Below are 21770 nucleotides of genomic sequence, written 5' to 3'. Positions count from 1 at the left end.
GAACACATGGTGTTATTTTACATTAACTTTATATATTAAAAAACCCCAAAATATATCGTTTTTAACCACAAATGTTTAGGCCTTTTTAGGTGACTCCTGCTGCCCATAAAAGTGAGGCAGTTTTGGAACTGTGTTTCAGGATTTTAAAGGTGAGCTAGTGAATCTGTGTAAGGACCTATGGTGGAAAAAATGGTCTTGCATCGTGTGTTTGGATTGTGTTGGTTTACCCTTGGGCAGCATGTGTGAATACCTTACCTCCGCCAACCTAGCTGGTAGATAAGGACAGCCTAGGCTGCAATACTAATATTTCTCAGACTGGCGGTGGCCAATGGCTCCTCTTTCATGGCCATCATTGCGTTTGCCTCCAGTGCACAGGCATGAACTGACATCAAGTCTCCCCTTTCGACCTGCCCCGTTACAGCCAGACCAAATAAACCATAAACAAATATGAAATTGTGTGGCAGTGTAACAGGTAGGGGGTCCTAAAACGCATTTAGTGTGCAGATACTGAAGGGTCCTTACTCAAGCCCAACCATGCCCAGTGCGTGATTAGCAGCACATTCGACTTTCATGGACTAGTTACATTTCCCTTACCCAGCCTGGGCCAAACCTTTTACCGTGTGAGCACAATAATCAATACCCTGGGGTCAGCGGTCAGACTCTGGCCTAGCTAAAGCCTGAGTAGCTGTGTGCTAAGTCAGACCTTAACAGACTTTCTAAAGAGCATTGAAGTCTTTGTAACTTGTAGAAATAGTAAAAAACGCTTTGCTCTTCTCTCCAAAGAAGCAGATTACTTTTCTGGTAAAAATGTTTTAAGTGTCACCCTTACTAATTTTAGGTTTCATGATTATTCAACCTGGAGATGAAAAGTAAGCCCCCACAATGCCCCTCAGTATAAAAGTTCACCCCTGAACTACCATTTCTCTATGATATGGCTCATGTAGTCCTCGGTGGGCCAGCGCCCTTGCTCCTCCGCCTCCTCCTTCGGCAGTGCCTCATTGGAGCGATGGAGAAGCCGCTCTTCCCGGTGCTTGATTCGCTGCTCTCTGCGCTCCAGTTGCCGCTTGAACTGGTAGCGTTGCTGGAAAAGGTCCTTTGCATAGTCGTAGAGCTGCATGTCCAAGTCGTTAAGCTCCTCAATGCGCTGGATAGTGTCATTGTCCAGGTCCACCCCGCCAGCCCGGGTATTATTGTACTGCATGAAGGGCCGAATGAACTTCAAGTTGAAAGTCCTCTCAAACAAGTACTGGGTCTTCCGCTGGAACTCAGTCAGACCAAAAAAGGCCATATCCTTGAGGTTCTTTTTGGCGCTCTCCAGCAAAACCTGGGCCCGCTTGTTTTCGGGAATGAACGACATATTGTAGCAGCCCACTAGGCTAAGGTCGGCCAGCATGCGCACCTGGCGGTTGTTGGCCAGGTTGTACGGGCACTCCATGAACTCCGTCAGGGTGCAGCCTGACCAGTCTGTGCCCTCATAGCAGGGCGGCAGCTCGTCTGGAGTGGGCGTTCGGCCATCACACATGTGCAGGGATGTCTTCCAAGTGGCGCCGCGCTGCACGTGCCGCCATTCGCTCAGATACCGTGACACTGGGTCCCTCAGCAGTGTTATGTAGTAAAATTTCCTGCGGTAAAAGAGAGGGCTGAGTTAATAAAAGTCAAAATACATCAAAACAGGCTCATAGATACAAGACACCTCTGGTATGTGGGAGGACAATATAATGAACAGAGATATTGGGATATCAACAGTAAAGAAGGACCACCAGAACATTGGTAAAACTTGATGCACTCAATTTTTTTCTCTCAAGCGTTCTCTGTCAGTAGCCCAAACCCCTCATGTATGGTGCCAGTAACCAGTCACATATTTTACACAAAATACAAATGAGAGATAAGTTAAAGAGCTTATCTAGCAGTCAAAGTCCCCACAATACACTGATATAGCAAATAAGCATTTCCAGGCAATTTTCTTGCCACGCCATACCCCTTCACCTTTGCCTCCACCTTCGGATTTGCTGCTAGTGGCAGCAATAGGGCCCTTAAGTTGTGTGCCAGTAATAACGATTCCATGCAAGGCAAGTTACAAGTATGAGGAGTTAAGAGCGAGTGCAAGTTACAGAGGACAACAATAGAGGAAGTCTGACCGACACATCTAGTCACACCACTTTCCGGGAGGCTGAAAGAGTGTTGAGCCCACTTTGATTCTTGTCTTGACTGTAGTAACGAATGATGGGGACATGAATCAGGTCTCCGTCCATGTAACCATAGGTGATTCGTTGTATGAGCCTAGCCTCTATGGCGGTCTGTGGGTGCTGTGTAAGGAGCCCAGCTTGCATGCGGGCCTGTATGCTCTGTATCCGGGAGGACAGCCTTCCTCGTTCAGGGCTGGCGGAAAGAGCAGCAGAGGCCAGAAAGAGTCAGCAGGAGACTCGAGGTGGAACATTGCTAAAATAATTGCTGTTGGTAATTGCTGTTGGATCTTAATGTATAGAGGCCATACTCTCTATTAAATAATTTTGTTTGCCTATGACTCAATCTCTGCAGGTTTGCTTGTCTCTCTTTTCCTTCTACGTTCATGCCCAGTTTGAACTTTCTTCAATTGGTGAACTGCTGCATGTATAAGTGAGGATGAAAATGTTTCAGTACAAAATGCCAGATTCAAGTTGTCCTGGCCAAGATTCCTGGCTCTGGAATAGAGCGTGTACCTCACTCTGCAAACCATATCCCCGGTTGTGCAGCACTGCTGCCCCAGAAATGGACTAGCTACCTGCCATCCATATTAGTATGCAGAATGGTGCATAGGGGCATTTTTAAAGTTGACATAAACAGACCTTTACATCAATTCTAACAATTTGCTCAATTGAGGCCTACAGGATCATTCAATACATGCCTGCATTGCATAGGCATCACTTTAATGCCGCCTGGAGGTACAGCGCTCGTCACTGTCCCGGTACTTGCTGAAGTTCTAGTAAATAAATAGGGAAGCGTCGACAAAGGTGAAGCAGCCGTCAAACTCCGCGCAAGACTTTCACTGGCAAACCCAGAAGGTACTGCATAGACAGTTGCTGTCACACACACATGAGGCGCATTGCAGAAAGCTGAAGTGCAAGCTTCGCATGTAACAGAAACAAGAAAGCAGTTACTTACCTGTAACAATTGTTTTGAGGCTAAACTTCTCTAGATTCACAAGCTTTTTTCCTCAAAACCATACCACTGTGTGGAGGAATAGTGCATAGCATGTGAACTGAGAAAAGGTTCATGTTGAGAAACCTAACCTGCAAGAATACAAGCTTCACCCACACAAACACAAAACAGTGCAATGCAATCTAAAAAGAGAGAAAGAATGGAGTGCAATGCAAGTTTCCCCTCACACGAATAAGCGTTAGAGCACAGCGTGCAGAAGACAGTATGGACCACAATGCAGGCTTCCCTCAAGCATAAAGGTACAGCTCCAGCTGGCAGATGTGATTCTATCGCCAAAGAGACAGATTTCATTCAGCAGGGCAAGCTACACTTGCACACACAAAGCACAACAAGCAAGTGCTGCATTAAGCTACTTTTACACCTACCCACGTCAACATTCACACAATATGTAAAGTGGGAGGTTAAATCATTTTTTGGGGTTCAACCAAGCCGTATTTCCTCACTCAGACAATCATATGGTCAGGAAAAACATTGAGAGCTCGCCTAGTATCCAGTAGAAGCAGTGCTTCATTTGTGCCAGTGTTTGCAGGTGTGAGGCACTGGCATTCATTTATGGGAATCAGGACTTTTTTTTGTCATGAGTTTGACCGAGAGCAAAAGAGAGAAAGGCTGAAATTGGAGGAAGGAAAGATAGGAAATCTGTAAACAAGTATTGGTAATGCATCGGTTTTGCTTGTGATTATTATAAAGCGCTACACAATGGATAATAGCAAGAACACACAAGCGGTGATCGCTTTACACTGCAACAAAACGGTGATCTATTCAGAAGGCAAGGATGCAATTAACTCATGAAAAGCCTAATATGCTTTCATGAGCAGTGAGGGCCTGCTTGTAGATAAGGGGGCTCCGAGGGCCACCTCTCTTTCTCTAGAGTTAGACCTAAAAAAAGACTATCTGAATAACAAAGTCTAGCTGGCACATAATGCCCACACATACTGTGCAATCCTAGTCATTAGGATGAATATGGAAACATGTTGGATGCTTGTGGAGAGTTCACAATTTAACAGGCTTCAACCATCTGTCCTGTATTTAAAACTATAACTTTTATGCCTCTACAAGGACAGGCCGATTGTGTGTTCATTGCAAACAAGCAGGAAGTGTTTTGGGATCTGAGGAACATGCAGACATTTCTACCAAACATACTTTCTGTTCACCGAATATTCCTGGCCAATGCGACTAGGCAGCCTGCTTAACAAAAGGTTAATTCATGTAAACTCGACCCATAAAATAACAAAGGGAACAAATGAATAAAAGACCTTCAAGTGGTCTGCCTAACAAAAGCCTGGAGCTAAGGGTTCTCAACTCTCATATGTCGCATACAATAGCAAGCAGAGGATAATTATGGGACAGGATTCATTACCCTACATGACTAACACGTAACCGAGAAGGCTCTGCAATAAAACCCGCTATTGTGCCTCCATTTCACACCTGTACCTCCACACGGAAAGATGAAACACTGCAGCCTATTTAAATAATTGATATGTTCATGATCCCCAACACAATGCATGGGTACACAGCTGTACACGTACAAAGTTTCCTGACCCATGCTCTATTCCATGCCCAGTCTGTTCATCCATTCACACAAACAGCGGTTTAAAAGGGGAGCTGGTTCCAACGTTAAGCACAATTGTAATACAAGCAGTAGAAAAAAGTAGTGCTAAACTGGAAAAGGCAGCATACCTGTAGCGAACGTGACAGTCATGGTCTGTGCCACTGAACACGCAAAATGAATTAACTTTGCGGCTCAGATGAGGGCGAACGCAGAGGACTGTCTCATCAACATCTTCCAAGTTAGTTTGTTAGTTAGCTTAATTTAAATATTTAGGGGGGGATGGAGTGCCATCATACCTGCTGGGAACACGAAAGCCATAGTCTGTGCTCCTGAACGTGCAAAATGAAAACTAAACTTGGAGACTTTGTCGAGGGCAGGGATCAAGGCTGAAACCAAGGCTTGGAGCACGATGCACTACAAGCCTTGTAATGCCCTGAGCCGATATGCACTCTTAAAATGCGTACAGCCAGGGGGAGAATTATTATGTAGATGCGCTGTGCAAGGGAGATTAGGTAAGCAAGCACAGTGCAAGCAATGTGCAGGGAAAATATAAAAAAAATAGTGTCCCAAAGCGGATGGAAAAAGTACTTTGGCTGTAGGAAACTGATAAGAGAAGCACAGGAGTGTAACACAGAGAAACAGGAAACAGTGTGCTACAGCCAATAGAAAAGGAGAAAAAGTAAGTGACAAGGACAGGAACCAATGAAAAGTAATGAAAGCAAGGGGGCAGAATATAAGTCCCTTTTAAGATATAATTAAAACAAAAGATTTCACAAGCACAGCGTAAGCACTGTGCAGGGGAAACCCAAAAAAAGGAAAAAGTGGGGATAAAGAATCTGCAAGAGTAAGCTAAAAAGACAGGAAGTGTAGGATTGTGGAAAAACAGATGAGGTGGAATCCAGACGGTGCAGCCTTGGTATTCACCCACCTCACCAATTGGGAGTGGCAGGGTCCTCAAAAAAAACTTTGAACTCCTGTGCTTTTTTGCTTTGTTTTTACCAATTAAGCCGCAGCATGAGAAAAGTCAGTCAGAAATAACAATGAAAAGCTTCATGCGATACCAGCACACTGTTTGTATTAAATGTTTTTTTGAGTTTCATACATCGCCGACCTGTTACTGTTCAGAGTATTTCGTACAGCGGGCACCAAAATAGTTAGCTCTGTCCAAGCAGCCATTCAATGCGATTTGAAGCACTCTCCTAGTGCTGGAGGGACTGGACCTGAAGACGTCATGCTCCAGAATGAGGCCTTTCTGAGTCCACTGGACAGGGGACAGAATGCCTTCTTCTGCAGCATAAAGAGCCGAGGGGACAATTGGGCAATCAGAGAAAGAACTCAATTGCTTTTCATTATGGGAAGAAGTCATAGCCAAAGATTATGAAAATGGAGCCCACCCCAGGCTAGCCGCTGCTGGTTGACATACAATTCAGTGACCAATGTTAGTGTGTGTTTGGGTGAGGAATACTGAAACGACGAAGGAGGTTATAAAATATGCCTGGGGAAAAAGACAAAAAATAGACCCACCCAAGTGTTGGCATGCTATGTGGCTAAAGAAAGGCAAACAAGTGAACTCAAAATGAAAGAAGGGAGTCAATAACGCAATTTAACTTTTTCTTCTGTATACACCAGAGTCTGACAAGAGCAGATACTCGAAGGGTTACTGAGGGGGGGGGGGGGGGGGGGGGGGGGCGATAAATGCATAAGAATAATGGGCGGGAATGAAGTCCCATCTGGACCCAGCAGTGGTGCTGCAGAGGGCGGCAAGTACCCAGAGCTGGGTTTTTTGTTGTATTCTGGGATGGGGAGAGCCGGCGAGATGGAGGTGGAACAGAGCGTGTGGAGGGGGTGTAAAGTGAGGGAGAAGCAGCACGACTGGGAGCCAGCATGAAACACACATGCTCCGGGTAAGCACAAGGAGGACAATTGTCCAATAAGGAGCAAGCAAACCAGAGTGACAAAAAAGCCAACCAACGATAAGCGATGGAGCAACCCAAAGTCCATCAAGTCTTGGTATTGAACAAAAAAAGGTCTCCGACAACAGACTGATAAGAGGTGAGATCTAAAAATGAATGAAAAGAAGGCTTCAAACTGCGGCAGCAACTGGGAATGGTGGACTAGGACCTGGTGCTGCAAGCAGTGGAGGTCCAAAGGGTCCGCTGACTGCGTAAACACGTTTAATGTATCATTTAGAAAGGCTCTACGAAGGATACGTAGAATAAACAACAGGCATTAATCACAGAGCAGGACATGCTATTTTGACAAACAAATGAATATTGGAAGAGCTCGGCCAGGTTTGTTGTGAAGGGGAGATGTGCACAGCAATGACTTCGGAGCACATTATGGCATGAGCGAAGTACAGACAAAAAGGGTTGATAGTGGTCCGCAAACAAACAGGGCCTGGGTGGTTTTAGGGACCCATCTATGTATGCACGGCACTGTGCTGCTGTGTGTAAAGCGGATGCAAGGCTGCAGCAGATGGCAATCTGTAAAAGCAGATTCTAGAGGAGGTCAGTGACACAGATTTAGTACTTTTCACCTGGAAAGTCACTGAGGCGCTCTCTACGCCGGTGACAGTCCACCAATGAAATCATCGTTCTGCTCTCACCTCTCAAAATGCTGGGGTGAACTCTTCTTTTCGCCTCAAAATAGTCCTGCTTTTCCCTCAAAGTATCGTCTGTTCCAGGAAATGCGACTCTTTTGGATGGGGCGCGCCACAACCCTAATGCAAAGCTGTGATGACGTCTGCGCCCCCCTTTTTGTTATATTGGAAGAAGGGTACTCTCTTCTCCCCCCCCCCCCCCCCCCCCCCCCCCCGGCAGAGGCCGAGAAGGGTGCAAGGCAGAGGCCGAGAAGGGTGCAAGGCGGAGGGGGAGAAGGGTGCAAGGCGGAGGGGGAGAAGGGTGCAAGGCGGAGGGGGAGAAGGGTGCAAGGCGGAGGGGGAGAAGGGTGCAAGGCGGAGGGGGAGAAGGGTGCAAGGCGGACGGAGGGGGAGAAGGGTGCAAGACGGAGGGGGAGAAGGGTGCAAGACGGAGGGGGAGAAGGGTGCAAGACGGAGGGGGAGAAGGGTGCAAGGCGGAGGGGGAGAAGGGTGCAAGGCGGAGGGGGAGAAGGGTGCAAGGCAGAGGGGAGAAGGGTGCAAGGCAGAGGGGAGAAGGGTGCAAGGCAGAGGGGAGAAGGGTGCAAGGTAGAAAAGGGTGCAAGGTGGAGGTGGAGAAGGGTTCGAAGGGGAGGGAGAGAAGGGTGCAAGGGGGGAGGGGGAGAAGGGTGCAAGGGGGGAGGGGGAGAAGGGTGCAAGGGGGGAGGGGGGAGGGGGAGAAGGGTGCAAGGGGGAGGGGGAGAAGGGTGCAAGGCGGAGGGGGAGAAGGGTGCAAGGCGGAGGGGGAGAAGGGTGCAAGGCGGAGGGGGAGAAGGGTGCAAGGCGGAGGGGGAGAAGGGTGCAAGGCGGAGGGGGAGAAGGGTGCAAGGCGGAGGGGGAGAAGGGTGCACGGCGGAGGGGGAGAAGGGTGCAAGGCGGACGGAGGGGGAGAAGGGTGCAAGACGGAGGGGGAGAAGGGTGCAAGACGGAGGGGGAGAAGGGTGCAAGGCGGAGGGGGAGAAGGGTGCAAGGCGGAGGGGGAGAAGGGTGCAAGGCGGAGGGGGAGAAGGGTGCAAGGCAGAGGGGAGAAGGGTGCAAGGCAGAGGGGAGAAGGGTGCAAGGCAGAGGGGAGAAGGGTGCAAGGTAGAAAAGGGTGCAAGGTGGAGGTGGAGAAGGGTTCGAAGGGGAGGGAGAGAAGGGTGCAAGGGGGGAGGGGGAGAAGGGTGCAAGGGGGGAGGGGGAGAAGGGTGCAAGGGGGGAGGGGGGAGGGGGAGAAGGGTGCAAGGGGGAGGGGGAGAAGGGTGCAAGGGGGAGGAGGAGAAGGGTGCAAGGCAGAGGGGAGAAGGGTGCAAGGCAGAGGGGAGAAGGGTGCAAGAAGGGGGAGAAGGGTGCAAGAAGGGGGAGAAGGGTGCAAGAAGGGGGAGAAGGGTGCAAGAAGGGGGAGAAGGGTGCAAGGGGGGAGGGGGAGAAGGGTGCAAGGGGGGAGGGGGAGAAGGGTGCAAGGGGGGAGGGGGGAGGGGGAGAAGGGTGCAAGGGGGAGGGGGAGAAGGGTGCAAGGGGGAGGGGGGAGGGGGAGAAGGGTGCAAGGGGGAGGGGGAGAAGGGTGCAAGGGGGAGGAGGAGAAGGGTGCAAGGCAGAGGGGAGAAGGGTGCAAGGCAGAGGGGAGAAGGGTGCAAGAAGGGGGAGAAGGGTGCAAGAAGGGGGAGAAGGGTGCAAGAAGGGGGAGAAGGGTGCAAGAAGGGGTAGAAGGGTGCAAGGGGGAGGGCGAGAAGGGTGCAAGGGGAGGGCGAGAAGGGTGCAAGGGGAGGGCGAGAAGGGTGCAAGGGGGATGGTGATTAAATTAAAAATGTGCCCCCCCCCCCGAAACATTTCTGCGGACGCCCATGTTTGGACCCATCAGACTGTAGTCCAGCACCAGTACCAGCTATTCCTATTCATTAGCGAAATCAAGTCTTTTGTTTCAAAAGGAACCTCAATCCTTACAAGGCATTGTTCCTCCATGTGGACGTGGAAAACCCCAGCCTGCCAGCACCCTCAGTTCATGCCTGTCTCCACAGACCGAGGCCCCACGCGCTGCTCCCCACCTGCGATGGTTCTACAGAGTGAGACCACACCGCCCAGCTCTAGCAGAACAACAATATTTTCCCCGCTGAGAAATGCTGTGTATTTGATAAAGCGGTAACCCCAGCAATCCATGATGAAAACGTGCCGGCCGCCGTGATACAAACAGGAAGGATATTAAATGAAAAGTAACGTAGCGGAAAAAAGAAGCCACGACATTTCAAGCTCAGCACCCAGCGTCTGGAATAAAACCAGGGCTCGAGTCGGGGTACCACGCAGGTGGACGGCGTCCCCCCAATTATTTTACCAGGGGGACGCCATGCCCCCTGCAAAACAGCTGGACCTCACTGTTTGGCCTCTTTGGGTCGAGATAGGAACTGACATAAATCCCATAATGAGAGGCGCCTGGTACATGCCTGAAACACCAGACAAGGGTGCGCCCAAGACCGCAGCAAGCATGTAATTATGCCGAGGTGGCAAAAAGGATCCTCCGAGACCTCAGAATACAGGTAATTGCCTAGAAACATAGGTGCAGGAAGGGTGCAAGGCTTTTTCAATGTAGAGGAAATACAACCAGCACATTCCATGTTCAGTAAATAAAAGGCATGTTTGACGCTGATGTGTGGGTAACAGGAGGCAATGAGCCCGATGGTGCAAGACACCTGTCGTGACGTCACTTCCTGTTGTGACGTCACTTCTGGTGGCAGCGTCCCCCCACTTCTTAAGACTTGTGCCCTGAATAAAACACCTGGCCACGGGTTAGACGCGCCCCGCGTCCGCTGCTCATCCGCATGGAGATGATTCAGAAAAGGGGGTGGTGATGAACAGAGTGTCTGAATTAAGCAGACCACTCTTACCCAGTCCAAAGATCAGGGCTTGATCCATCACCGTTTTTTAGCTCACTGCACCATCCCAGCTCAGAACCTGGCTACATGCAAATTAGTCTGTTCCTGTCCCAGTGCATGATGGGAACAGGGCAAACCAAACTACCAAGCCAATTCTTATACTGGGAAGGAAACAAGCTACCGGGGACCGGTTTCTGGCATTTCAGCCGTCGTCGGCCCGGCTTGCTTGAATCCTGATGGTGAAATGAGCAAGGGACTCACATCTGAGTATACCCCTTCCACGCTTATGGTGGACAAAATGATTCAGAAAAGGGGGTGGTGATGAACATGGAGATGGCAACCCGACCCTCTAAAGATATCTCGCCCTCCATCGAAAAGGATTCGGACTGCCCCTCTTATCCCATAGAGTTATGCATAACCCGCCCTCCCACACTGTGCATGCAGCTGGGAACTGCCGCCCACCTCCCACCCAATGCTGCGCTTTATTCCTGTCCAGCTATTTGTGCGCAATGTAATTGCCAACAGCAAAAACCGAATTATTCTCGTTGTGAATAGTATCCACTGATTATACTGCCCTAGTTTACTCATTTTAAAAAGCTGAAAAGAGCAATTTTAACTACTAACCTATACCTAGAAATATTCTTTTTTTATAACTATCAGTGTTTTTAATTCCACAAGAGGGATTCTGCAATTTATTATTGGTGTTTTTATTTTCTTGCTTGCCATAAAAGCTGTATGTTATGGTCATTCTTAGCATGCCACAAATACAAAGGAAAAGGACTGAAGCAAGGCATGAAACATTCCTCAGATTCCTTTATCACTTTGTGACAAGGCCACCAGATGGCGCTCTGGCGTCGTTGATAATTCACGCTGTTCGACACAAACGGGCGCAATTTATTGCTCGGCATCCAACCTAGATTATTTCGAGCCAGGAAAAATACCATTGCCAAATACCTCATATGTCTGGCTTTCGGTTCATAGCCAAACGTGTTTGCGCGTGGAGCAAAGTAATTCACTTTATGCAAAAGCGAACAGTGCCAGTGTGATTTTTTTAGACAACCCATTAAATTACTTTTAGACATGTTTTCCCTATACTTGCGAGGGTCCTTCAGCTCCCTAAACAGTAGTTTTACAAAAGCAATGAAGAAACAAAGCAAGCTCTAACAAAGCCTGAGTGCTGGCAGCCAATGGCACACCTGTTGGCCTTGCCAATGCTGGTTTGAGAATGGGATTGCGAAGCATAAACAGAATAGTATTGTTCAAGAAGCTGTGGGTGTCACAGAGCCCAAAGTCGGTCATGAGGGCCAGATTCATACCAGAACCTTAGGATCTCCACTATGTAATTTAATTTTTGATTGTATTACCCTAATGCCCCTATTCAGCCAGGGTAGCTTGAATCCAGGTCCAAAGTGAGCAAGGGACCCACGTCGGGGCACACTCTGCCAACTTAGGGCGAACAAACAAACACAAGGGGATGATGGACGGATCACTGAAACTTTTCAGACACTCACCCCAGTCACAGATCCGGGTTGAACCCACCATCGTTCTTAGCTCACTTCTCCACCCCAGTTCAGGGAATGGCCAGACAAGATGGGTGTGGTTGTCCCCACCGGTCAGCAATGTCTGCTTATTAGATAGTACTTGCTGAGTAACATTACACTTGGTAATAGTAAGACCCGTTATTCACAGCGCTTAGAAACGGGAGATGGGTGGTGTGCATCGCTATAAAGGCACTACTGTGATACATGCTGCCACTTCCGTGTACACTTCCCTGTGAATCTGCGCTGCGTAAATACTTCTCCAGAATTAAAGAAATTATTCCAGGCACAAGGAGCCACCGTGGACTCTGTGCTCAGTTTATTAGTCCCCACAAGTAATTCCGCATGCATGGCATTCTTACTGTGTCTTTCATAGCAGGGTGCTGGCTGCATCTCTAGTTTATACTGGAAAGAGTGCCCACTAAACACTGCCTTTTTGCAGGCAAACGTGCAGGACACATTGGAAGACTGAGGTATAAGATGGTAGGAAATGCAGCTGGCATAGTTCTTTGTCCTCTTCTTACATTAGTATAGCGACAAAAGGACATTTAAACAGCACAGCCTCCCTTAGCAAAACCTAATAAAAGACCAAGCGGATGAGAATTAGTAACAAACAGAACGCCCAGCTCTGTACATTCTGCTGAGTGCTCCGGTGCTCTGCAGACAGAAGAAAAATAATACATGCTCTGCCTGAAAATAATGACTCTGCATTGGCATCCGCTCCTATGTGAGAGGCGCTGCACCAGGTCTGAAGGTCCAGGCGCTCTGATGTGGCCCAGGAAGGACAAACCACATACTGACAAAATATTAACGGAGCACGCCATCCACCCGGTGTTTATTTACTTCCAAATATTGTAACCTTAGAGATTCTGCTGCTGTGCTCTTTGTAGGATATATGCACATGTATGCTATCAACATCCGATAGCATACACAGTTTGAGGGCAGGCACTGAACAGATATAGCTTTAAGGGGCAGAGGCCGTTCCATGCAATGCGTTTTAGGGGGTCAATGTTAGTTTAAGTTCTGATTTAGTGAGGAAAACGGTCATCCCAAGAGTAATTTTGGGGAACACTGAGGTTTCTTTAATAGGTGCAATCTTTATCCAAACTGACATACAAGTTACCTTCAGTAACGCCTTATCTGGTAGAGACTATCTAGCCGCAGATTCCTTACCTTAGAATTATCCCCAGGCATCAGACTGGATCCGGATTTTTTTGTGAGCAGTATCTCTGTGCGGCTGTAGGTGGTATCGATCAGCTCCACATGGCATAGTTTTTGCAGCACCAGATGTGATGCGGGCGGTGCCTATATAGGCCCAACAAGGGGCGCTGATGTCAATTTATTTTCACACCTTTCCACGCTAGTAGTGCGGAGCCTCGAAAAACACCAACCCCTGGTGTGGAAAACTAGGGCACCAACAGGGAAAACCCCAGCGTTCGCAGAGCAGGGAGGTAAGAAATCTGCAGCTAGATCGTCTCTCTACCAGATAAGGCGTTACCAATGGTAATTAACTTGTCCACTTGACAGTCTTCTAGCTCCCCGAATGTGGGACTGCAAAACAATTTTATACTAAAAAGTCCTGTAAGACCAAATGGGCAAAGTGCCCACCCCGACGGACTAGACTGTCCAGGCAGTAGTGCTTTGTGAACGTGTGAAAGGAAGCCCTCTTTCCTGCCTAGTAGATATCCAGGACCCCATGTGCTAACGCAGTGGTTGCAGCCTTGACTCTAGTGGAATGAGCACGCGAACCCTAAGGGGGTTGCTTCTTGGCCAGTGCCTAGCAGATTTTTATGCAGAGCACAGCCTCTCTCTTCTTTGCTCGGACATATCTCATGAAGAGTTGGTCATCCACCAGAACTCTTGTGTGGTCAAGGTAGAAAAAAAATGCTTGTTTTGGGCCCAGTCTGTGAAGTCCCTCCTCTTCCTTAGAGGGATGTGGTAAAGCGTAAAGAGTAGGCAAAGTGATCGACTGGCCTTCATGAAGGAGAGTTATGACTTTTGGCAGGAAGGAAACTCTAGTTCATAGAACCATCTTGTACAGGTATATGTTCCGTTATGGAGGCTTGGATGACAAAGCCTAAAGCTCACTGACCCTCCCGGCAGAAGTTACTGCCACCAGTTAGGCAGTCTTGATAGTGAGGAGTCTGAGGGGACAGTTGTGCAAGGGCTCAAAGGGAGCGCACATCAGGAACGTCAGGACGAGGTTAAGGTCCGACTGAGGCATGATAAAAGGAAAAGGTGATAACATATGTTGTAAACCTTTCAAGAACCTATGTACAATAGGGGATTTGAAGAGGGATAGGTGGTCAGGCAACCGCAGAAAGGCTGAAATAGCAGTAAGAAAACCCTTTAAGGTACCTAAAGCAGAGCCTGCTGAACAGGGGATATAATAAAGAGAATAACCTGAGAAGGAAGAGCAGGAAGAGGGTTAACCTGCTTTTCTGTACATCATGCCACAGACCTGCCCCAGCGACAAGCATAGACCATGTTGGTGGATGGACGCCTGCCTGCCAGAATAACGTTGCAGTCTTTGGACGGAAGGTCGAAGGCTGTCAACTGTAGCTGCTCTATCTCCGTGCAAGAGAGTGGAGTGTTGGCATTTTCTGGTGGAGGACACTCCCCTGCTGCAGTGACAGAAGAACCTTAGGAAGGGGCAGTCTTATCGGAGGACCGATTCCATTCTCAAGAGCTTGGGATACAAAACTCTGAGTCCAATCCAGAGCCACAAGAATGACTTGGGCCTCGTCACTCCTGATCTTCATGAGAATTCTTGGTAGGAGTGGCATGTGCGGAAAGGCGTACAGGAGGACTGAGCTTCTTTAGAGACGAAAAACGCCTCAGAGTGAGATCCGCCTTGGAAATGGCAGCACATAGAACTGCAGACATTGCCCGTTCTTGGCGGTGGGGAATGGATCACACAAGGCTCTCCCCACTGCTGAAAGAGACCATGCACAACTCCAGATGGAATGACATTCGTGACCTACTATGCATCTGTGGCGGAGTTCGACCGCCCTGGCGTTCACAGAGCACGCCATGTGTTGAACCACCAGGGAAATGTCCAGCTGTTCTAGCCATGTCCAGAGCCACAGGGCCTCCTGACAAAAGGTCTACGACCCCACCCAGTCCTGCTTGTTGTAGTACCACAGGCTGTGGTGTTGTCCGTGAACAGCACTCTGATACCACCAGAGGGGTGCTGGTGAGGCCAAAAGGGAGCATAGCAAACTGAAGGTCTAGGATAGGACAAAGGCCTCTGTCCTTCTTGGGTAACAGAAATGAGTGGGAATAGCAACTATGACCTACTTCTGGCTTTGGCCCACTATCGCTCCCTTGGCCAAGAGAGCATTAATTTCCTGACAGAGCAAAGAAAGATGATCCTCGGTCAGCCTCTTACAAGCAGGTGGAATGGGTTGGGGTGTAGTTTTAAAGGGGAGGCAGTAGCCTTTCCGGACAATCTGCAAAACCCATTGGTCGATGGGATAGACCGCCAGTGGTGCAGGTGATGGTGGATCATGCAGCCCACTGGATGTCCATTTTAAGGGGGGGGGGGGGGGGAGACTAGGAGGACCTGGAGGCTGAAGCTGCTGGGGGGAGTTCGACTGCTGGCTGCCTGACACACAAGTTCTGTGGGTACCTCGTTCATGGGGATGTTGTGAAGCTTGAGCGCTGCACGGTTGGACCATTATAGATGCGTCTGAAAGCCCCTCCCATGGCTTTAAAAGGCGGATTGGGGTGACAAGGGGCCATAGAAAGGCCCAAGGACCTGGATGTAACCCTGCTGTCCTTTACCCCTTCCCTGCTGCCGTTGCGAGCACTACCTCGCTGGTGCTGTTTCACGGAAGTGCCGCACTGCCACGAAATTGCGGCCGCGGCAAAGGGGTTAAAGCTCTCCAGGGAAGCTTGGACATCCCCAGAAAAGACAATCTTCCTCAACCAGGCTTGTCGCCATAAGGCCATAGTCAATGAAACTGTTCTACCCAGTGAGTCAGTGTTGTCCAGCCCACAATGTATGGAGAACTTGGCTGCATCTCTTCCATCAGAAACAGCCTGGGAGAGGACAGCCCTGGCCTCCTCTGGGAGCGTCTGCAGTACCTGCATAACTGTATCTCACAGAGCGAGGGAGTAGCGGCCCAAAAGGCACAAGGTGTTCACCGACTGCAGTGCTAGGCTGGTGGAAGAAAACATCTTCTTCCCTAAGGCTCCCAGCCTCTTGGATTCCCTATCCCGGGTTGCAGAAGGAAAAGTGCCTTGGGGGGTAGAGGCTTGGATCACCAAGTTCTCCAAGATAGGATGTAGCGTGAGGATGTTGGGACACCATGGTGGGGGTGGTGGCGGTGGGCAATCATCCTGTTCACAGGAGCCCCTGTGCTGGGCTTAGACCAGGTCCCAAACAGGACGTCAGGCGAGAGTTCATTAAAGGGGAGAAGCGTTTCTGAGGGGGGGACTCGCTCGGCTTTAGCACCTCCATCAGGATGTTAGTCTTAACCGCCACAGGGGCAGGTTAAGGTCTAGGACCTTGGCCGCCCTCCTCACCACCACCGCAAAGGACGCTCCCTCCTCTGTAGCCATGGTAGTGGGAGAAAGCATGCCAGTATACCGAGAAGTGTCCAGTCTGCTGGCAACCACCAAATCATCACGCCAGTCCACATTAGGGTCAAAGGGCTGGTATTCTTCAGGGTACAGAAACCCCTCCCACTCCTCCCAGAGTCAGAGCCCACAACAATACGGTTTAGGCTCTGGCCTTCAAGACATGGCTCCGATCGGTGCCGGAGTAGTGGTTGGGCTATGTCCATGCGGCTCCATATTTCATGGTTAAGAATGGGGATGGTGCCACCAGGGAAGGTCAAGATGGCATGACCGGCACCGGTCTGGACCCATCCATAGACCCAAGGGACCCCACTGGTTCCTAGGCCGAAACAGACTGTGTAAATCCAGCAGGGGCCCCTTACGAAACCCGCTGGGCCCAAAGGGGTGCTGGGAGGAGCGACCCACTTCATAAAATATGTGAAGCTGACGGGGGTCGCACTGGCTCGGGACAGTGCGGAGCCAACCCAGATGCTGGCTCAGCTGCAGAGTCATGCCTCGAACACACACTTGACACACCCTTGTCTCGTCAGCCGACGGATAAGCTGACATCGAAATCTTCTTGCTTTTCTTCTTCCAATAATACTTACCCGAGTGGCCCGGCAACTTTGAGTGGGACGCAGATGTTGGGCTCCCCAACAGCTCCTGGGACCTTCCTCTGGATCAGGATTGCTGTGACACTGCAAGTCACTCTGTCACGAGCTTAAGTGATCGCTTCATCAAGGCCTTCAAGTTCATGCCATGGAAAAATGCAGAAGGCCTTCAGATCGCGGTTGCGCTTGAGGCATCATAGGCATGGGTCCGTCACCAACATCGGTGAGTGACCGGCGCCACAGGGCTTGAAGCAGTCTTTCTGGAATGATGACATTGCAGCCCCACCAGGAGAAGATTCTCAAAAACGCTTGACAAAAGTAAATAAGGTTTAACCAAAAAATGCATAAGGTGTAGTTCTCTCTGAATATGCGTGACTGGCGCGGAAAGAAAAGAACTGACATCAGCGTGCCTAGGTAGTGCCTATATAGGCACCGCCCACGTCCAAACAGTGCAGACAATGCCATTCGGAGCCGGTCGACGCCACCTACTGGGTGCCAGGGTACTGCCCACGAAAAATTTCCAGATCCAGTCAGACGCCTGGGGATAATTTGGTAAGGAATCTGTGGATAGAAGTCTCTATTAGATGCAGCATTTAGGCATGAGGCTTTCCACAATGAGCTATTTTCAGTTTATTTGTTTTTCCTTGGGTCTTTTTTATTGAAACAGACGCTCACAGACCTGCCAACTCATATGCTGCCACTGTGTCTCACATGATCTTTGGTACCAATCAAAAATTCTCAGGGCTCTCCAATCCTGGATGTCGCCCGACCATCTGAAACTCAACCCCATAAAGACAGAATTCCACCTGTTCTCTCATCGAACACTGCAACCTACCAACTAAGTCCTGCATAACCTCCTCAAATCTTCTTGGCTCCACCCCTCTAACATGCAAGGCTAAATCTCTAGGCTTTACACTTGACAACAGTCAATTTACGCGCTCATATTAATACTAAGAGCGCTGATTTCCAACTCAAGCTTCTCAAGGGTATCAAACCACTATTCCCGGCTGATGACTTCAAAATGGTAGTTCAATTAAGAGTCTGCTCCAAACTGGACTACAGCAACTCTATACTTAATCCTAAAATTCATCTCACCCTCAAGAAGGCAGCCCCAAACTCTGCTGCCCGCCTGGACTCGGGCACAAGACATTTGCACCACATCACCACTATCCTCACCACACTCAACTGGCTTCCTATTAAAGCAAGGACTACAATCAAATTGGCCTGCATTGTCCACAAGACCTTACATGAAGGAATATCGAACTATCTCAAAAATAAGCTAACCATTTCAGGTGGCTTCTGTTCCCTCTGAAGTTCCAACTGAATGGATCTGACTTCCCCAATTTTCAAAAAACGAAGAACTCCAAAACAATCTCTCTCTGATAATGCCCCCAAAATTTGAAATGCCATCCCACCTACCACCAGCACAATTCCCTTGCATATCCTCTTCAAAAATAAACTAAAAAGCCCTACTCTACAATGATACCTCCCTCACTAATTGAACCTGCTTACTGATAATGAATGCATGCCAATCAATTCAGACTTCATTACGTCTATTAGCTAATACTCCATTGTACATTTGTTAATGTACTGGACTGTTAAGCTCTGTAAAGGGCTCCGACAACCCTCGGGTCTGGTCTTCGCTATATAAGCCGGTAACTAAATAAATAAATAGGCCCCTTCAACCGGTCGCGTGGTGAGGGGCAAATATAATTCGCTGGCAGGGAAGACCAGCTGGAAACCCCAGCACGCAGAGTGCCTTTCCAGCTTGTCTTTGGAGGCTGTAAGCAGTCGATGTCCATCCTCCAGGACATCGGGACTGGCCTCTGGGACCCTTTTGCTGGTGGGGAGTAGTGCCTTTTAGGTAGGTCTGGGCACAGGCTCCACCTCTTCTTCACACAATGATATATATTGTTGAGACTCCCCCGGGCCCCTGCACTAGGAGTTGGCATACATTTGGTGCAGAGAAACAGGGCCGGAATTTAAAAATTCAAATTAGCTACTCCGAGTAGTTTTTCTCGGAATGGGAATAAGTACTGGGACCTAGAGATACCCGTTTCAGGCGAAAAAAGACTATTGACCACTCCTGGCTTCTGCCTGCCCTCAGGGGCATTATTCACTCACACTCTGCTGCTGCAGGCCTCGCCTGAGGGCTCACAGAGGCCAGCCGCTGCTGCAGCAGTAAAGACAGGCCCGGAAATACTAGTCCCAGTTTACAGAAGGATAATTCCGGGCCCAGAGAGCCTTTAATTGTGATTTAAGGAACTGAACTCCGAGATACACCTCCCACTGAAATACCACTAGTGGTAGTGAGGGCCTAATTGATGCTTACATTTGTATGCATGTTTCACAAACAAGGGAGTCAAATCTAAAAAAAAAAAAAACATGCTGCCGCCTCTTTCAACTGGTAGGGACTTTATTTTGATTTTTCCGACCCACTACGCGATGTCCAAGAACACCTTTTAAGACTCAAAAAAATCTGTTCAGTTTGCTTTTATTCGGGTGTTTCCGAGCTTCTGGTTAAGGGTTCATTTATTTATTCAGAGCTTTATGTGGTCGCTGTAACCACAAGCCCTGCGTACCTCAGAAGGCACGTGCTACTCCAAGGTCTGTGCTCGTGCCTTGGGGTGAAATGCCCGGTCAGGTCCAGCAGGGGGCGCTGTGCAGTGCGCAGATGATGGGGAACGCGTGTATTGCATGCATATGGACTGTCTCAATCCGCCTTCCTCTGCTGGGGGAGTTTCGCCCTGATGTAGCAGGCATCCTGGCCGCCTCGGGGGCAGGGGTGCATTCCAATGGCGCGTGGCCCAATGCGCCTAGACAGGCTCTGCCCCTGCCTGGGCGGAATTTAGCGATTCTAGGAATTCACCCCTGAGCGGGGAGGAGGAGCTGGGGGCACGGGAAGAAAGCCTCCCACTCCTCAAGGAACAACCCAGACTGAGTGACTGAGACGAACTGATGAATAGAATAGGATACTAGTATAGCACAACACGGGGAAATGTATCGCCTCGAGGCACCCCTTGACCGAAAGAGTGCGCAAACTTTTCAGAAAACGTAAGCTGGCGTTCGAGAAAACAATAAGAATTATTTTCAATGCTTCACTGGGAGGTTTAAACCAGCGCTTAATTTGTAAAAAAAAATAAGTTCCAGGGTTCTAGTCAGCAGGCCCCTTCCGCTGGCACCGCTCATTGCCGCCGCCAATCACAGTTGCATTATAACCAATCAGTCACACTTCTACACGTGTGGCAATTCTGACAATTTCAGGACCCCAAAGTTAAAAGAATGTCTTTGACAGCAGGTATTAGTCATTCTTAAAGTTTATTGAATTAATTAACAACAGCTGTTGTGCTCTCTCTGAATAAAAAAAAAAACAGCGTCACCATATGACAGACTGTCATAGGTACCAGTGCTGATAATTAAGTGCTGGTGCCGAGCACCTGAAACCACCTGCTCAAATTAAGCACTAGTTTAAACACACCCTCGCATGGGCCATATTATGTCCTGCGAAAAGAACTGGTCTTCATCGTTGTTCTTACACGGCCATGTCTTCCCTATCAAGGAAAGGATGTGTCCTAAGAGCAAGAGCGGCCGACTGTAGAACCGGGGAACAAGGAATGAGTCTTGGGGTTCCAACCAGTTACGTAATCTAGCCGTGCCTAAAGAACATGAAGGTGTCCTTGTGTAATCTTACTGGTGCTCATGGAAAGAGCTTCAGTACGTTCGGTTTGGTTAGCGCAATATATAAAAAAAATGCAAATACACACCTGGTCTGCCATTCAGCTACAATACTACTTTACGGAGAGTACATGGCCTGAAACACTACTTTCAGTAGGCAGCAGACAAAGTCCACACACTCGCTCTCCCGCTGTGCCAATGCTCTGGATTCACCTAACGCAACTCCCCTTGTTTGCCTCTAGCTATCTCTACATCACACTTCAATAACCCCCCGGGCATATGAAAACTGGTTACCGACCGAGTCTGTAAGTGAAAGCAAACATTTGGAACATCATTTCCGTTGACTCTTTCCCGACAGAAAGGTGCCCATTGAAACAGACTGGAGTACAGCGCCACAGACCGAAAGTAGAACATTAAGCACCATTCACGGCGTGCCATCCGTTTTCTAATTGCACAATGTGTTAACGTTAATCTTGGGAGGCTGCCAACCTCAGCCACCAACTCCCAACTAACTACCATCATATGTTAAAAACATTTGAAATAAGAACCTTTCCTGTCCCTCAAGAATACAAATAATCACGTGCCTCCACTAATTCCATGTGAAACTGAATGCAAGAAAACAAGAAACTAGGTATTCAGCTACCAAAGGAAACCAAAATATCTACATCAGAAAGAGTTGACATGATTCGCTGTATGGTGCAATACTAATGCACGTCTCCATTACCTTCTGCCACATAACCCCTACAAAGTGGTTCAAACGTTTGGATACCAACAAAAGAACGGGCGCACAACCCTAGTGTCAGGGTCCAGTATCCCCAAAATTATATTGCAGTGGTGCTTCTAGAGAAATGATGCGTATCCTACATCACCAACTCCCATGCAGGAGCGACAATATGTACAATAACCTCTGAGCACACTCAAACAGTCTCTCTATATACCACAAACAAGTATCTGGCAAGTGTCTCTCTTTTCTCGAGGCGTGAGATTGGGATTTCAATCTCACAGGTCAATTCCAATAATCAAAAAGTTCCATAGTGTTTTCGGTTAGTGTTGTTTATTTCTTTGTTTATCTTCGTGTCTCCCCAGATGTCCAAAATAAATTACAACAGCCAACACGTGTTTCATCGTGTACAGTGTAATACCTCGACTTCT

General features: G+C 48.8%; 1 protein-coding gene across 2 annotated transcripts in view; it reads right to left on the bottom strand.

The window, feature by feature from the left end:
- The window catches only part of HS6ST1 (heparan sulfate 6-O-sulfotransferase 1), a 233659-nt gene that overhangs the window by 7433 nt on the left and 204456 nt on the right, over nt 1–21770 (bottom strand). The window contains exon 4 of one of the 2 annotated variants that reach the window (XM_086943801.1): nt 918–1622. In XM_086943801.1, coding sequence (XP_086799927.1) covers nt 918–1622 — 705 coding nt within the window. Of the gene's footprint in view, nt 1–69; nt 1623–21770 lie in introns of both variants that reach the window. The other variant, XM_086943800.1, reaches the window with a different exon arrangement.

The sequence above is a fragment of the Lissotriton vulgaris genome, chromosome 11, assembly GCF_964263255.1.
Source record: "Lissotriton vulgaris chromosome 11, aLisVul1.2, whole genome shotgun sequence".
In the NCBI taxonomy this organism is placed as follows: Eukaryota; Metazoa; Chordata; class Amphibia; order Caudata; family Salamandridae; genus Lissotriton; species Lissotriton vulgaris.
The sequence above is the reverse complement of the archived record's forward strand: the minus strand, read 5'-3'. Positions and strand labels throughout refer to the sequence as shown.